The sequence below is a fragment of the Hippopotamus amphibius genome, chromosome 14, assembly GCF_030028045.1.
Source record: "Hippopotamus amphibius kiboko isolate mHipAmp2 chromosome 14, mHipAmp2.hap2, whole genome shotgun sequence".
In the NCBI taxonomy this organism is placed as follows: domain Eukaryota; kingdom Metazoa; phylum Chordata; class Mammalia; order Artiodactyla; family Hippopotamidae; genus Hippopotamus; species Hippopotamus amphibius.
Genome location: NC_080199.1, coordinates 77,920,896 through 77,935,836, shown reverse-complemented (window position 1 = coordinate 77,935,836; position 14,941 = coordinate 77,920,896). Strand labels below are relative to the sequence as shown.

At 46.4% G+C, this 14,941-nt stretch overlaps 1 protein-coding gene across 11 annotated transcripts in view; it reads left to right on the top strand.

Moving 5' to 3' along the window:
* The window catches only part of TNFRSF19 (TNF receptor superfamily member 19), a 113,555-nt gene extending 99,974 nt beyond the window's left edge, over positions 1 to 13,581 (top strand). For 6 of the 11 annotated variants that reach the window (XM_057707430.1, XM_057707432.1, XM_057707429.1 and 3 more), the window contains 5 exons: positions 1,792 to 1,956; positions 2,467 to 2,592; positions 5,522 to 5,624; positions 6,186 to 6,624; positions 10,653 to 13,581. In XM_057707430.1, the coding sequence (XP_057563413.1) occupies positions 1,792 to 1,956; positions 2,467 to 2,592; positions 5,522 to 5,624; positions 6,186 to 6,624; positions 10,653 to 10,685 (866 nt within the window). In that variant the 3' untranslated portion in view covers positions 10,686 to 13,581. The remainder of the gene's footprint in view (positions 1 to 1,791; positions 1,957 to 2,466; positions 2,593 to 5,521; positions 5,625 to 6,185; positions 6,625 to 10,652) is intronic. The other 5 variants (XM_057707434.1, XM_057707439.1, XM_057707437.1 and 2 more) reach the window with 4 other exon arrangements.
* The last annotated feature ends 1,360 nt before the right edge of the window (positions 13,582 to 14,941 follow it).

Below are 14,941 nucleotides of genomic sequence, written 5' to 3'. Positions count from 1 at the left end.
CTTTTCTGATGGGCTTGGGGAGAATAAACCCCGAGTCACAAACCACCAAATATAAAACATAATCCTCATCTGAGGGCATTTCAGCTCGTTCATAAGTTAGAAAGAGTTCCTTTCTGTGAAGGTAAGGAAGTTGACTAGTTCCATTTTAGAAAGGTTTTAAACAATAGGAACCCAGAAGACTCTAATCTTGATCTCCTTGAACCTGAATTCCTGGTTCCTGGTAGGGTTTCTCTAAATATCCAACACTCCGCTGACTGATGAATTTACCTTAATAGTTACAGCCTAGTTAGGAACTTTGATATCTTCTGCTTAAAAGATGTATTATGTCTCAGTTTGATGACGGTTTTTGCTAATGCCTGGTATGGACTAGAGGTTGGTTATTTGGTGGGAAGTTTAAGCTACGGGGCCTCATCTCACCGTGAGCTAAACCACTTTCTCACAAACATAAATTAGCTTCGCCATTTGGTCACAATAGGTAATCCATTTCCCAAGTCACTTACCCTTCAGCGTAGCCTACGATTGTAATTGCATTAGATATAAATTCCTATTCATGTATTTATTGGTCAGTGTTTGCAGGGCTGTGCTTGCATTCGTACGTCCTCCTGTGAGTTGTCCTCCTGTGAGTTTGTCCGCTGACAGGCTGTTTCAGGTGTAGATTTCATCTCTGTCAGGTCAGGGATGTAATCTGTTTAACTTGCTAGATGGTGAACATCTAATGTGTGCAACTTGATTATGACAGTATGTCTGCAAAGCTAGGAGCGGTATTTTTTATGAATATTAAACATGTTTACAAACAGATAAGCTTTAAACTGTATGATTGGGTTATGATTTTGTTAATCCGGGTCAAGGCCTTTCCCAGTGGCAATAAGAAGTGTGTGTCAGGGTGGCCCAGAAGCAGTGAGCACAGATACACCAAGACGCAACATTCCAAAACGATCGCGCCTGCTGTCCTATTTTTATGATTCAGTAACATCAACCCTGCAGTTTCTCCCTGGCTGTAGCCCCGGGGGTCATACAGTGGGCACCAGAGTTGGGGGCTGGGATGGGGGTGGAGCCTATGCAGCCAGGGACGTTAGGGTGGGGGGGGGGGGAGTACCAGGTGGCCTTTAGTGCCGTGCAGCACAGATGCAGACACCAACCTGTCATCTCTGGAGCTGCCGAGTCTGTCGCAGTCACCGTGAGCCACACGTGCTCCGTCCACACTGAGGTGTGCTGTCCGTGTGAGGTCGCAACAGCATTTGTTTTTTTCCCCAAAACTTAGGTGTTGTTCAGTAATTTAACAGCTAAGGCTTTAAAAAATGTTTACTGTCTCAGAAAGTGGGGGCCTACTGGGAGGTTGTGAATGACCCAAGTCCTTATTTTCCCCTAAAGCTGCCCCCAAAGCGTGCCTTCGTTCAGGCTGCTTAAAACCGCAGGCTGTCTAATTCCAATTCAATAACGAATGTTAGGTGCTTGCTCTGTGCCCAACACTGCCAAGGGCTGGGGAGACAGAGCAAGACGACAGATTGCTAGCTCCCAGACGGTCCTGGTCCAGTGGGCTTGACAGCGCAGGTCAGGGCTGCGCGTGGTTGCTGTGGGAACGGAGGCGGGGCATCCACGCGTATGGGGCCGGGCGGCGGGGCGGTACTCAGGCGATCTCCTGGGCGGAGGGAGTGTCTGAGCCTTCCAGAACACCTCCGCCAGGTTCCGGGGTTTCTCTGATGTTGTGCTGCGGGGAACCCCTGGTTCAGTGTGAGCGTCTGAGTCCCCCGGGTGGTCGAGACGCACTCATTCCATGCCCGTGGTTTTCAGGTACCAGCAAGGTCAACCTGGTGAGGATCCCGTCCACAGCCTCCAGCCCGCGGGACACGGCCCTGGCTGCCGTGATCTGCAGCGCCCTGGCCACCGTCCTGCTGGCCCTGCTCATCCTCTGCGTCATCTACTGTAAGCGGCAGTTTATGGAGAAGAAACCCAGCTGTAAGTGCTGAGCGCTCCGTGTCTTTGCGTCTTGGGGAAGGGCGCTTATCATCCCCGACGTCCCAGTGTTCCACAGGGACCTGAGAGGGGAGTCAGGTTGCAGCCAGAGGCACAGAGGGGACCCGTGGAAATAGGCCTCCTAGGGGCCTGGTCCCCAGGAGGCGCCGGGGGCGTGGCTGAGGGCAGCATCGCTTCCTGGGGACCCGCGGAGGCGGGGACACCCCCACCCTCGGCAGAAACGCAGCTCATTCTAAGTGGCAGAAGAAGCACCCTACATCTCGAGCTTTCCTGACCGATGGTTTTGTATCTGTGCCTCCGTGTAAGAAGGAGTATTTTTATTTTTTTTTTATTTTTTTTATTTTTTTTTTTAGAAGGAGTATTTTTAAATGTGAACCACCGTTGTCCTTTCCTTTAAAACTGCGAAAGCTGGGGTGGTTCTGGTCGCACTGAGATGTTCGTGGGCTCCTCCTGGGGACGTCGTCTCGCTGACCGAGCTCTCGTCCTCCGCAGGGTCCCTGAGGGCACAGGACCTGCAGTGCAGCGGTTCTGAGCTGTCCTGTTTCGACAGACCCCGGCTCAGCGCCCCTGCGCGCCATGCCTGTTGTCAGTGCCTCCGGGACTCGGCCCAGACCTGCGGTAAGTTGAGCGCTTGGGGGCCCCTCGAACGCAGGCCCTGAAGCTGCACAGGAGCGTTCCTGCTCCGTTTTCTAGTTAAACCTAATCTGGTTCAGCCACTCTCCCCCGTCCCCTGATGGTCTGGGTATTTTGCGTCTCAAGCATTAAACAGGAGAGCATCTCATTAAAATTCTAGAATTTCTCAGTAACTTTTTAAGCAAGTTTGCCTTTATTGTTTTGGGTCATATTTAAAATCATGAGCCTTTTGTAGAGCAGGGGGTCTGTCTCCTTTCTCATCTGGCAGATTCCAGCTGAACTTGCACATGGCTGTCTTAGCGTGGGATTTCTTACAGAAGAGGGAGGAGGCAGGTCTATTGCAGAGGGTTTTCCACAAACCACAGTTGCCTCTGGAATGACGGACAGGAGTGAAAGTTTAGGGACTCCAGGCAGACACCGGAGATGCTGCGGGTTTGGATCCAGACCACCGCAATAAAGAGGGTATTGCAGTAAAGCGAGTCACGTGATATTTAGGGTTTTCCAGTGTGTAGAACAGCTATGTTTACACTGTACTGTAGTCTGTTAAATGTGCATTGTGTCTAAAAAAATAATGTATGAATCTTAATTTTTTTTAAGAACTTTTATTGAGATACAGTTAACATACAATAAACTGCCTATACTTAGAGTGTACAGTTTGGTATCCCAATCTCCCAATTCATTCTCCCCCCAACCCTCCCCGCTTTCCCCACTTGGTGTCCATGTGTTTGCTGTATGAACCTTAATTTAAAAATACTTCGTTGCTGAAAAATGCTAACCATCGCCTGAGCCTTCAGCACGTCGTAGTGGGAAAATCAAAGACCCCTGGTTGCAGGTCACCATAACCAGTGTGATGGTAATGAATAAGTCTGAAACATTGTGAGAATTACCCGACTGCGACACAGACACAAAGTGAGGAGATGCTGTAGGAAAAGTGGTGCCGATTGGCTTGCCCGGCGCAGGCTTGCCACAGACCTCCCCTTTGGGAAAAAGTGACACCGGAGGCACAACACGGCCAGGTCTGCCTGTGATTCAGATGGACTCGGTTTCTAACGTGGGCAAAGACGGGCCGAGGTGACCCCAGCTTACACTTGCACTTCCTGCCCCCGTCCCCACGACCTTGCAGGGTGAACTTGGCGTGGCTGCAACCCTTCCAGAAGCCCGCCCCCCCGCCTGCTCCGTCCTCACCTCACAGGTCCCCTGGCACCTGTGGACACAGTAGCGTGGCAGTGTTTTGCTTCCTGTAACCATCCTTGCAGTTAAGTGTTTCCTGATTCGATTGCTTCAATATAACATTTCACATGTGGGATAAGGCATTTTCAACATAACTCTTTCTCTGCTGACGGTTACTGTCTGCATTTATTCGTTGACTTCCTATGGAAAGCAAGACCTTCCTTTCTCCCCCGTCTGTGTATTTCCTTTCATTCAAGGGGACTCGATGCCCCTGTTCAGTGGGGTACAATCTTTTTTGATCATTATTTTGAGGCTCAGATTTTCCTAGGTTTGGCCAGTGACAGTCCCTTCAAGCTGGCTCACGGGTCATTTGGACATATCTTCATTATTCTCTTAGCACTTTCTTATTTTCTGGCACAGAAAGACCTTCCAGGCTTATCTTGTATTTTCCCTGCTTGAGCCCTAGAACCAGCCATTTCTACAGGGAATGGCAGTGCCTTTGCGTTTAAATAAATCTGAAATGTCCCACAGTGAGGGTGACGTGAGTTTGTTGAAATACCTGTCAGTGGATCCAGTTGCGTCCCTGTGATCGCGGTACCATGTATTCGGGTAACACGAGATGAGCGGCAGCTTTGGGCGAGACTCAGGTGAAGGCTGGGTGTCCATCCTGCTCTTGCAATTGCATCTCAGTAGTTAACATTCATTTTTTAAAAGGGAAATAGTTTCATAATATTTTTTCTTTTGATAAAAGTAAAGAAATAATTCCTCATGGAAACTTTGGATGTGTGTGTGTGTGTTTGTGTATAAATATATAATTTCTTCACGTCTTTTTCTCTCTATATGTGTGTCTTTGCATTTGTCTACATGCTTCACTATATTTATGGTTTTATAAAATCAGAATTACACGTGTCTGTGTATGTAGAGAGAGAAGCCTAGAAGGCTGTTCAGAAATGTGGACAGTGTTTGCACTTTAGAGAATTGGGGAAGATTGATTTTAAATTTCTTATCTAATCTATTTATTTTTAAAGTTTATTATTCAACAAATGTGTGTTATCTTTGTAGCCAAAAATACATACCGCTTCAGTGAACATAATGGTTTGTAAAACTGTGTGCATATAAGTAGTTATTCCTTAAGATACATTCCTAGCAGTGAAGGAAAAAAAAAAAAAAGAGGTATGTGTGTTGGTGTGTGTTGGTGTGTGTGTGTGTGTGTGTGTGTGTGTGTGTGTGTGTTGAGTTTTAAAGGGTTTAGACATTTATGTTCCGCGCTGCATGGCTGGCCCACTCTGCAGAAACGCTGTGCTCTTTCGCCCTCATCAGCATATATGAAAGTCTCATTTCACGAAGCCTCACATCATTCCTTTTCATCATTATTTTCATTGTAGTAAGATAGACATCACCTTAAACTGACCATTTTAACCATTTCTCTGTGTACAGTTGGGTGGCATTAAGTACCTTCACATTGTTATGCCACCATCGCTACCACCAACCCCAGGACTTCTTCACGACCCCAGACTGAAACCATGTCCCCTTTAAACACTAACTCCCCATTCTTTCTGCCTCCCCCCACCCCGGGACCCACCATCCTACTCTCCATCTCCATTTTTAAGATAAGAAAAAAGAGAAAAAATTAAACTTCATAACCCTTTCCCCCTCAAAAGTCACCCAAATAGCTGAATTTTCAAGAGCAGTGTTGAGCTGGTATAAACAAGCCCTGCGCTCACAGCCCTGCCGGCTCTCCTAGGGCCCGTCCACCTCATCCCGTCCCGGTGCTGTGACGGGGCCTGTGGCATCAGCCGGGAGACTCCTGGTTGTCGGGTGCATTCCAAGGCCACTCATCAGGACAGGTGAGTGGGTGTTTTTAACCAATATAACTTCATATTCCTGTGTGCAAATGTACATCCTACTCGTTTACCCATTTTCCTGGGAAACTATGGGGACATCACTTTTTTAGTGTTATTAATAACATTCTAGACATTGTAGGGGTAGGAACTTTGGCGAGAATTAGGTCATCTCTCAGGTTACTGGTAGCCAGTGCAACATTCTTTATACTTTATATTCCACTAATTTTATTTTTGTCTTACATTCACGATTTGTGACACTTCATCATCTGAAAGGAATTTTTAGCATGTCACATGCTCGGAGAATTGTAGAACAGCGATCAAAGAAACTCAAGACCCAGGAAACCGCATGTTTTAGACATCGGATTACGTATAACTATATTGGTTAGAAGTAGGTATAAAAATTCGGTTTTAAAGTAAATGGAGTAATTTAACTTAATGTATTGAAGCAAGTTTATAACAAACGAAGCACAAGAATTGTGACTTAATAAACTGTTGTTTCTTTCACCTAGAAAACTTAAAAGCACAGCTGGAATGTTGTTTTGTAGTAGGTTTTTCTCCCAACAGAGTACTTAGCAGCTCTTTCGAACGTGTGTCCAGAAACCCAGGTCCATCAGGGGAAGTGACTCCGACTTTCTTCGGGTCCCTTCCGAGGTCCATCTGTGGTGAGTTTTCAGACGCCTGGCCTCTGATGCAAAACCCCAGTGGTGGCGACGACATCTCTTCTTGCGACTCTTATCTTGAGCTCCCCGGAGAAGACGTTCACTCTCTCCGTCTGGAGAGTGCAAGCTCGGCTTCCCCGGACTCGGATGGTCGTGAGGATCTGGTTGGTGGAGCAGTTCCAACTCAAGCTCATCCTGAAAACTTTAAAGAAACTACTGATTTATCGAGACGCGAGGACTCACTGCCAGAACCAGCGCCCACTCAGGACGCGCTCAGCGCCGGAGACCGGCTGCATCAGGAGAGAGGAGACGTCTGTCCCCCGACCCCTCGGCCGCCACCCCAGGTGAGGCAGCGATGGATTCGGTGTGGGCATGGCGCTGACTTGAAGCCCGGAGGGAACGGGACTCTGTCCCCTATGAAATGCGGGGGAACCTAGGGAGAAGGTCTTTCCATCCTTCGTAACTTCTTGTATCTTATAGGAGGATGTATTTAAATTAAATTTTAGGAGTCTTTTTGTTTGTTTTTTGACTAACAGCTAATCTATAAGGCCGTCAAGGGCAGCCGCATTCTGTTTTTCCTCTTGTCACTCCAGCTACTCGGCACTGCACCCCAGTGCCATCCTGAACGAGAGAGGAGTTAGTTACGGGTGCATCTCGGAAGCAGTTCCTCACCTTCATTTTCCCCTGTGATGTTCTTACGCCCAGTACTTCCGTGCACTCCATTTACCGTCAAGTTAATGAGACTTAGGTCCCCGCAGCTACCCTTTCCCTCCTGTCTCTTTCTCTGTGGTTTACGGGGTCGCTCTGCTTTGATGATTGATCCGTTTGGTTGGAAATTGATTGTGGGTTGTGATCTGGCAGAAGAAGAACCTTCCAGATGGAAGGGTTTGAAATCAGGTTGGGGTGAGGGGAGGTGGTGACTGCAGGGTGGTGGGGCTTTCTGGCTGCAAGCCTGGAGGCAGCGAAGCACTCAGGGTACCTGGACTCTGTCTCTGCCTTCTCCTCCAGGTTGGCCTTTGCTGAATTTGACTTAATGTGTATAAATATTTCCTGAATGTGAGCACACGCGTTGTTGGTATACATTCTTCTGGAGAATGATGCCGGCCTTGGTGTAAAAGGGCAAAGTCCCAGCAACGGGGCCCCCAGGCCCCCAAGCCCTGTTCTGCACAGACAGGGCTGCTCTCATCCGCGGCCCTTCCTGGCCCGGATCAGGGATGCAGCCACTGAGGCACAAGCACGCTGCCCCAGACTCCTGGGCACCGCCGCTGTTTCCTTGCGACACCCTATCCTCGTCTAATAAAATCAGGCACAGTCTAAGGTCCGTGTGGAAGGAGAGCGTTCCTTTTAAGAACAGTACATGGGTTTATGTGCATCTAAATCTGCAGTACTTCTTTTTAAACTATGAAGAAAATCTGTAAAGCATTTACAGGGAATTCTGTACTGAAAACACTTGGCTTTGGAGAAAAAATAAAGGAAATGAACAAGAGATAAATGAAGGAGGAAGGTCAAATGAATTAGGCAGTTTACAAAACATACACTTCGTACCTCTGTAGCTGGGAAAGGTCGTTGACTGACCTTGTTCTTTAGAGCCATCCCCTAGTTTTTATACTGTTCGTGAGGATAGTAAGAAAAGGCTTACTAGTTTTTGTGCATCGATCTCAGACAGGACATGGGCCACAAACCTTTGGGGCTCAGAACTGCCCAGCAGCCCGGAGCAGGTTACAAGCCCTGAGAACAGGTGGGAGGTGGATGCAGAAAACAGGATTCGGGGACCTCGGGCCCTTCGGCAGCTAATCCCAAATCCCTATCAGACTGCCACGTACTCTGAGATGAACACCTTAAGACACAACGTTTAATCTGAGTCACGTACTCATTACAAGATGCTGAAGTTTCTTTTCCATCAAGTCACTTGGTTTTGATGATAAAATTGCTGTGTCACCTTCACGAGTATCTATTACACCTTCTCGGGCATCTGCTGTCAGGAGAGTCTGAGCGGCTACAGTGATGGTGCTACCAGTGGACTTGTCGCAGTTCTTCAGAGTATTGTCAGGAAACAGAATTACCGCTCGTCTTAATTTTGTAGCTTGTCCCCAGTTTTGTGATATAAATTCTAAAACTAAGGAATAAAACATCTCAAAGCCAGGTCAAGTCAGAACCAGCTCAGCCTGTCCTTTTTCCTGTCTGTGTTGCGGAGGAGGTGGAGGCGGGGGAGATAAGCCCTTTTGTCACAGCTACGTGGATGCAACATTGTAGTAACATAGTTTCGTGTGTAAGATTGGTGCATCCTGATGTGAATTCTTTTCAAAGACTGCTGTCAAGGTAATTATGATCTACATAAAGATACTTTCAACTCCGAAAGTTATAATTACACATAAGATGAATGAGAAAATGTTACATTCAAGTTGCTCCATGAAATTTATTAATGAAGGGGTTTTATTGGCTTTCCAAAATGTGTTGTCTTATAACTATTAGATAATTTTGGCAAGTCTAAATAGGACATCCTGAATTCAGGAACGGGATCATTAAAAGGTAGATCATTTCCATTTCCTCCCTGTAATTAAAAATAGCAAATAATATTTTGAGCCCATTTTAAGCGAGAATCTTTTCTAAACTCTGAAAAGCACCTCTCTTAGTCATAGTTACTGAACTTACTTCTTGCAAAGAATTTGATTTCAGCAGCTTTCTGTTAATGGACCAGAGGGCAGGACTGCTGTCTTCTCAAGTTCACGTGCAGTGAGCTTGGCCCCTGGTGTGTGCTCACTCCTAATGCAGAAGGACACTGTTTCCTGCTCGGGGGATGGACGAGGGCAGCTGTTGCCATAACAGCCCCACCCCTTTTTAAATAATTTATTTCTACTTTATTTTCGATGACACTTTAAACTCCTACCCAGGCACTCAGTTGTATGTTAACCTCTGTTTCACTTGAATATAAGTTTCGTTCACTTGTATTTTGACCTCTGTTCACTCTTTCTCTCCAGCTTTATGGAGCTGTGGTTGACAGATAATGTAGCGTAAGTGAAAGGCACACAGTGTGATGATGCCATCTACTGCGCTGCAGTACTTTTGTCTGTATTTGGTGTGAGGCTTAGATTTCTAATGTGTGATACATTCGTTTCCGAAAATGTATTTTCACACGGTCATCTTCCTGGGGCTGGTTTAACGCCACCCAGAATCTGGTCATGACAGCTGTGGCTCAGGATAGAGCCGATGGGCGTGAGCGCTCTCTTTAGTCTGTGTGGTTCCATTGTAATCACAGTCCCTAAACACACGTGCCCAGAAGGAAACAGGACTAAGATATTGAGACATCCCTCGCTAAGAGATTTGGGAGAATGAAGCCAGCCTGTTTAATAACAGGAAAAGGTTTTTTTGGTGGTGTTTTTAAAGCAACATTTCGAATGTCAACATGAAATAATGGATGGAATGGCAGAGCAGATATGAGATGCCCTGGGGTGTCCTTACTCAGGCTATCAGGGTCTCTGTTGTTTCCTTATCGGCCAGTGAAGTATCATTTGCCTCCCACAGTAGCTTTATTGTGGTGTTATTATCATATCAGTTGATCAATGTATTTGATAAAACTATCTTATTATTGAGAGAACCTCAGAAGTTTCTATTTCTAGATAATCTCCTTAGACCTTTGAAAAAAATTTTTTTCCATAAATATATCTGATATGTCACCGATGCCAAATTAGTGGTAAATAAGTTAATGAAGCGTTACTGCATGAATGAAGGTTTCACTCAGTACAGTGACACTCAGGTGACCCAAACCTCAGCCCCTCCCGAAGTGAGGTCACTGCCCTTTTGTGATAAGGGACAGATCTAAAGGCTGCTCTCTGCGGAGGATGTTTGCCCTGTGATGTGAGTATTCCAGGGAGGTCATTATAAGAGACGTCTTCCCAGACTCTTTCTAAACTTTCTCCAGTAGCTTCATAGAAGTTTTAAATTCAAAGTCTAAGAATGGCATTAATCATTAACCATCTTTGTTTTTTTAAAGAACGGACTAAAGAATCCTAAAATCTTTACCTACGCTTGCTTTAAAGAAATGCAACACAGAAACAAGCTTTAAATGTTTGAGGTTGAAAATCAGCAAAAGAATTGTTCGCTGATACAGTTTTTGGGGGGCTCATTTTCATCGTTTAAGGACTATTTGCACGTATTGAGTGACTGTGGGGTGTTAGGAACTCTTTATTTTTATTCTCAGAGTACATAGGTACCTGATATCGGGACACCCTTAACAGGAGCTTCTTGTCCATATATTGTTCAATTCGTGTGTACAATTAGGAAAAGCTAAGCACCGTACATTTTTACAATCACGGTTTAGGGCTTTAATTTGTAAGGTGCTGTGTTCAAAGCTCTCCTTCTGTCGCCGTTTCAGGAGGCCGAAAGGACTTGCTTCTTTCTGCAGTGAAGTCTCATGTGGAGCCCAAAGGGCAGCCGCTCCTCTGCTTACGGACTCAGCACCGTCTGGACCTCGTGTGGCTTCTGGGGGAGGAAAGTAAATCTGAACCAAACCGATGGCGTTTTAAACCCTTCAACCAGTTGCTTCTGAGCCAGACCAGCTGTAAGCTGAAACCTCAAGGAAGAGAGACTCCAAGCCCTCGTGAGACTTTAAGCCCTCGTGAGACTTTGCATCTTTCCTGCACAAGAAGCTTCTATGCTTCAGGCAGACTTCAGAGCCCAAGGGCCCGAGTTTCCAGCCTCGGAGCTTGTGCTATAAGGAGAAACAGAAATGCATTCATGCTTCTTTTCATGGTGGATGTGGTTGGACAAGACTGAAAACCCAGAGCATAAATTTTCATTTACATTTTCTTTCCAGAAATAATTTCATATATCCTACTAAAAGTCAATGTCAGATTACTTATCTTAGTTTTTAGGTAAGATGGGTTCAAAAGGGAGTGTTTCTATTTACTGAAGGTCACTTTTTCCTCATCTAAATAATTAGCATAGGAGGTTAGAATCGACTTCACGAGGCCTGCCTGAGTGTTGGGTTTATAGATGATGTTAACTGTCCTAACTGGGACTCAGAAGAGACCAAATCTTTGCAGAATCGACACGTCTCGCCTCAGCCACTGTCCCGTGAACTCTGACTGAGTTAGTAAGAAGAAGGGCCTGGGTTGTCGTTGGAAATGTCGTTGGAAAGGACTGCCCGTCCCTCTGAGTTAAAAGCTCCTCAACGCAAGCATCCTAGATCAGCAGACTTCTGTAAAAATCCATTGATGGGGGGCGTTTGTTACTTCTGTCCCTGGGACTGAGTTTAAAAGATCCAGAATCTCTCTTTCATGGAAAATCGGTATTTATGACGATCTTTTATGTGCATCGTATTTTATACTAAAGGCTTTAGAAATGACGACATGTCAGGTTTCCCTGCTACTGAAACGTGACGCCGGGTGAGCAGTCTTAGGGGACCGCTCTGCACATGAGGACCAGAAGGAAGAGCACAGCTTGTAGGCAGCGTGTAGGGGAAGGTCTGTAACTGCCGTCGTGTCGTTCGGACAGGGTATTATAGGGCTGCCTCCAGTCTGGGCACAGTAATTCCCACCTTAGGCCGGTGGCCTTGGATTTAAGAGCCTGGAGCTTCTATGACGGGATTCTGCCAGCTACCAGCTTGGAACTTATGTCCTAGAATCAGCTCTAGAGTGAATAACCCAGCTCAGGTGTGAGCCAGGGATGGCTCCTTGGCTTTTCATCTCTGCGCCCAGGAGAGGAACTGTTTGCGCAGGGTTGATTTTCCCTGTTGGAAGGTTGGGGGTCAGCTCTGGCTCTTGTCTTTCAGGTGGCTATGACTAGCTCTGCTCCGTTTGCACTTAACAAAGAAATAGACTGAGAGAGTGCTCAGACACTTTGTTTCCCAGTCGCTCACCCAAATCAGTGTCTTCCACTTGACATTTAAAGCGAGTATTAGAGGGGATTCCCTGGTGGCCCAGCAGTTAGGATTCGGTGCTTCACCAGCAAGGGCCTGGGTTCAGTCCCTGCTCAGGGAACTGAGATCCCATAAGCCATGCAGCATAGCCAAAAAAAAAAAAAGAGTTTACAGTGAGCGTTAGAAACCTGCCTTTGCTGGGACATCCTTGTCTTCCCCCTTCCTGCCCATGCTTCACCCTCTTGCGTTAGTCAGCTCTCACAGGGCCTCTCCCCCGTGCTGGAACTGTCGCTCCACCCGCAGCTCAGGCCCCCTGGGTTGGCTACGTTGTGCACGTGACCTCCGTTCCTTTGACTGAAGTGGGAAATGAGAGCGTCTTGTGGTGATATTAGCACAGCCTTTCCTGTCTACCTGGTGCCCAGTCATGTTGATTGACTTTCTTTCTTCTCTAACTTTTTTAGCCTAAACCAGTGGTTCTTAAGCCCTGGCACTCACCAACTCTTCTGAGACTTGCCTTTAGGAAACGTATGTAAAGTATTTAGGATCTGATCAGAGAGGTCCATGAAAATGCAGGTTCCGCCGTAAGTGACGTGTGTGCTGTCGTCTGCAGTCTGATCATGTTTGTTGAGGGCAGTGGCGTGGTCAGATGGGCCAGGGTGGTGCTTCTTTTTGTAACCTGAGTGTGGTTTCTATATGTACAGCCCTCTTTGACTTCGAAGGCGAACCCTTGCAGGAGAAAGCTGACATCGGTGGGAATGAGACCTTGGCCCCAAATCCTGAAACATCACTTTTGATCAGTAGAGAAATACGTAGGGTTAATAATTGATTTCATTTGATGTTGCATTTGAAAAATCTTGGGTTATTTTTATCAAGAGGAAGACATTTTACAACCATGTAGTATGGAAACATACAATGATGTCATGTTCTACACTCTGTAAATGCTGGAGAGGACGATCCAGTTGGCATCTCCTGTCGTTGGCGTACCCTGCAGAACTCGGATAAACTCCGCCACTAGGGAGCAACGCCGGGAAGTCGCCATTAGCGGATAACAGGGCTGGGGCGCGAATCCCTGTGACTTCTGCTGCTGCGGAACTCATCCGCAAGGATGAGAGGAGGACTGGAGAACAGCCACATAAAGGCCTGGGGTTTCCTAATTTTGTGTATGTGGAATATATTTTTCAAGTATAGATTTTTCTACTTTAGATAAACTGTTAATGTTGCTGTGACCTAGGTTAAGCACTATTGTCTGTGCTAGTAAAAAAAAAATAGAAAAGGAAAAAATCCATCATTGCTTTAAGGCAGTCAGCTTGCATCAGTTTAGACCTCATCATGACTGTTTTGTATACTGGAATTTATAAATTTGTAAATGTTGGTTTTCTTACACAACTAGTTTTGTAAGACCTTTTTTTTTATATTTGTGAATAAACTTGTTACCTGGTATTGTTACCGACACGTCGTTGAGAAAATGGTTGATGGTGTGAACACAGGTGTGTTTTCCCCCTGCTCTCCATGGAGGGTCTCACCAAGATCTCATCCTCCCCGCACATCCCTCTCTGGACCTCAGACTCTAGGAGCGAGATTCGGAATCCTCACCAGTGACCTGGTTGCATCTCTCAGGCACGTCAAGCTCCTGAAAAATGTTCTGAGTTATTTGAGAAGCTTTGGTGTCAAGATGTTATCATGACCTTTTTTTTTTTCCCCTTCGTTTTGTGACACCAAGAGCGAAGGTCTGAAGACGAAGTTTTCCATTCATTCTCTGTGGGGGTCAGCGGGGCGCTGTCCTGGGAGGGGTGGGCTGGGGGCGCGAGGGGCGCCGGGGGGCAGTGCTGGTCACCCCGAGAGCCCTTGCTTCTCCGCAGCTCCTGCCCTTCTCCCTTCTCAGCCCCTCTTCCTTCCCTGCCTCCCCTCAGTAAAGCTCCAAAAGCTGTTCCTCGATTTTGAGAGGAATTTCGGCTTCCTAGGGAAAAAATGGGTTTTTTTTTTAATTTAATGTTTATTTTGTTTTAGAGTATAGTTGATTGACAATGCTGTGGTAGTCGCAGGTGCACAGCAAAGTGATTCAGTTCTACATACGCATGCATCTATTCTTTTTCAGGTTCTTTTCCAAAAATAGGTTATTTGAAGTGTCACCATCTTCTCTCAGCTTGGTGTTAAATGTCCCTGTGGACTCTGTGAGGGAAGGACATTCATTAGCTCCTTTCCTCTTCCCCAGTGTCCCTGCAGACGGTGGGGGGGGGCGGGGCCGGGGGGGCCACCCGGTCTCTGAGGAAAGTAGCTCAGATCCTAGGAGGGCCTAGCAGGAGGCCCACAGTATTCTGTCGTCACACAAATGACACACTTGCATAATTGCGGCTGTGATGAAGGTCTGTTTGCCGCTGTCCACTTGTCATTCTGCGTTTGTCTATTTTTCCCATTTTAACTTGGGAAGTTGTGTGCTTCTTTTTAAATGTATTTGGTACCCAGTAAGGTATGAAAATACAGCTTAATGTATTGTTCAGTTATCTTGAAACAAAACAGTCTGAGAATTTCCAAAATTTTCTAGAATTCCTAGGACATTTCACGAAAGGCTGGGTGATGATTCTAAACACGTAATTACCCCGTCAGCCATCAGCTCTCGGTAACGTTGCTCACCTCACGTTTCAGCCAGAGGAAGGCCACACGGTTTCCGCCGTAGAGATTCAGCAGGCCAGGGCCGGCCTCTTTCATAAACCACCAGTGGCATCTGAAGTTGTGTGACTTATGGCTGCTTTCAAATTAGCGTCTCCAAGAGACTTGAATGCTAGAAACTTAACCAGCAAAACATT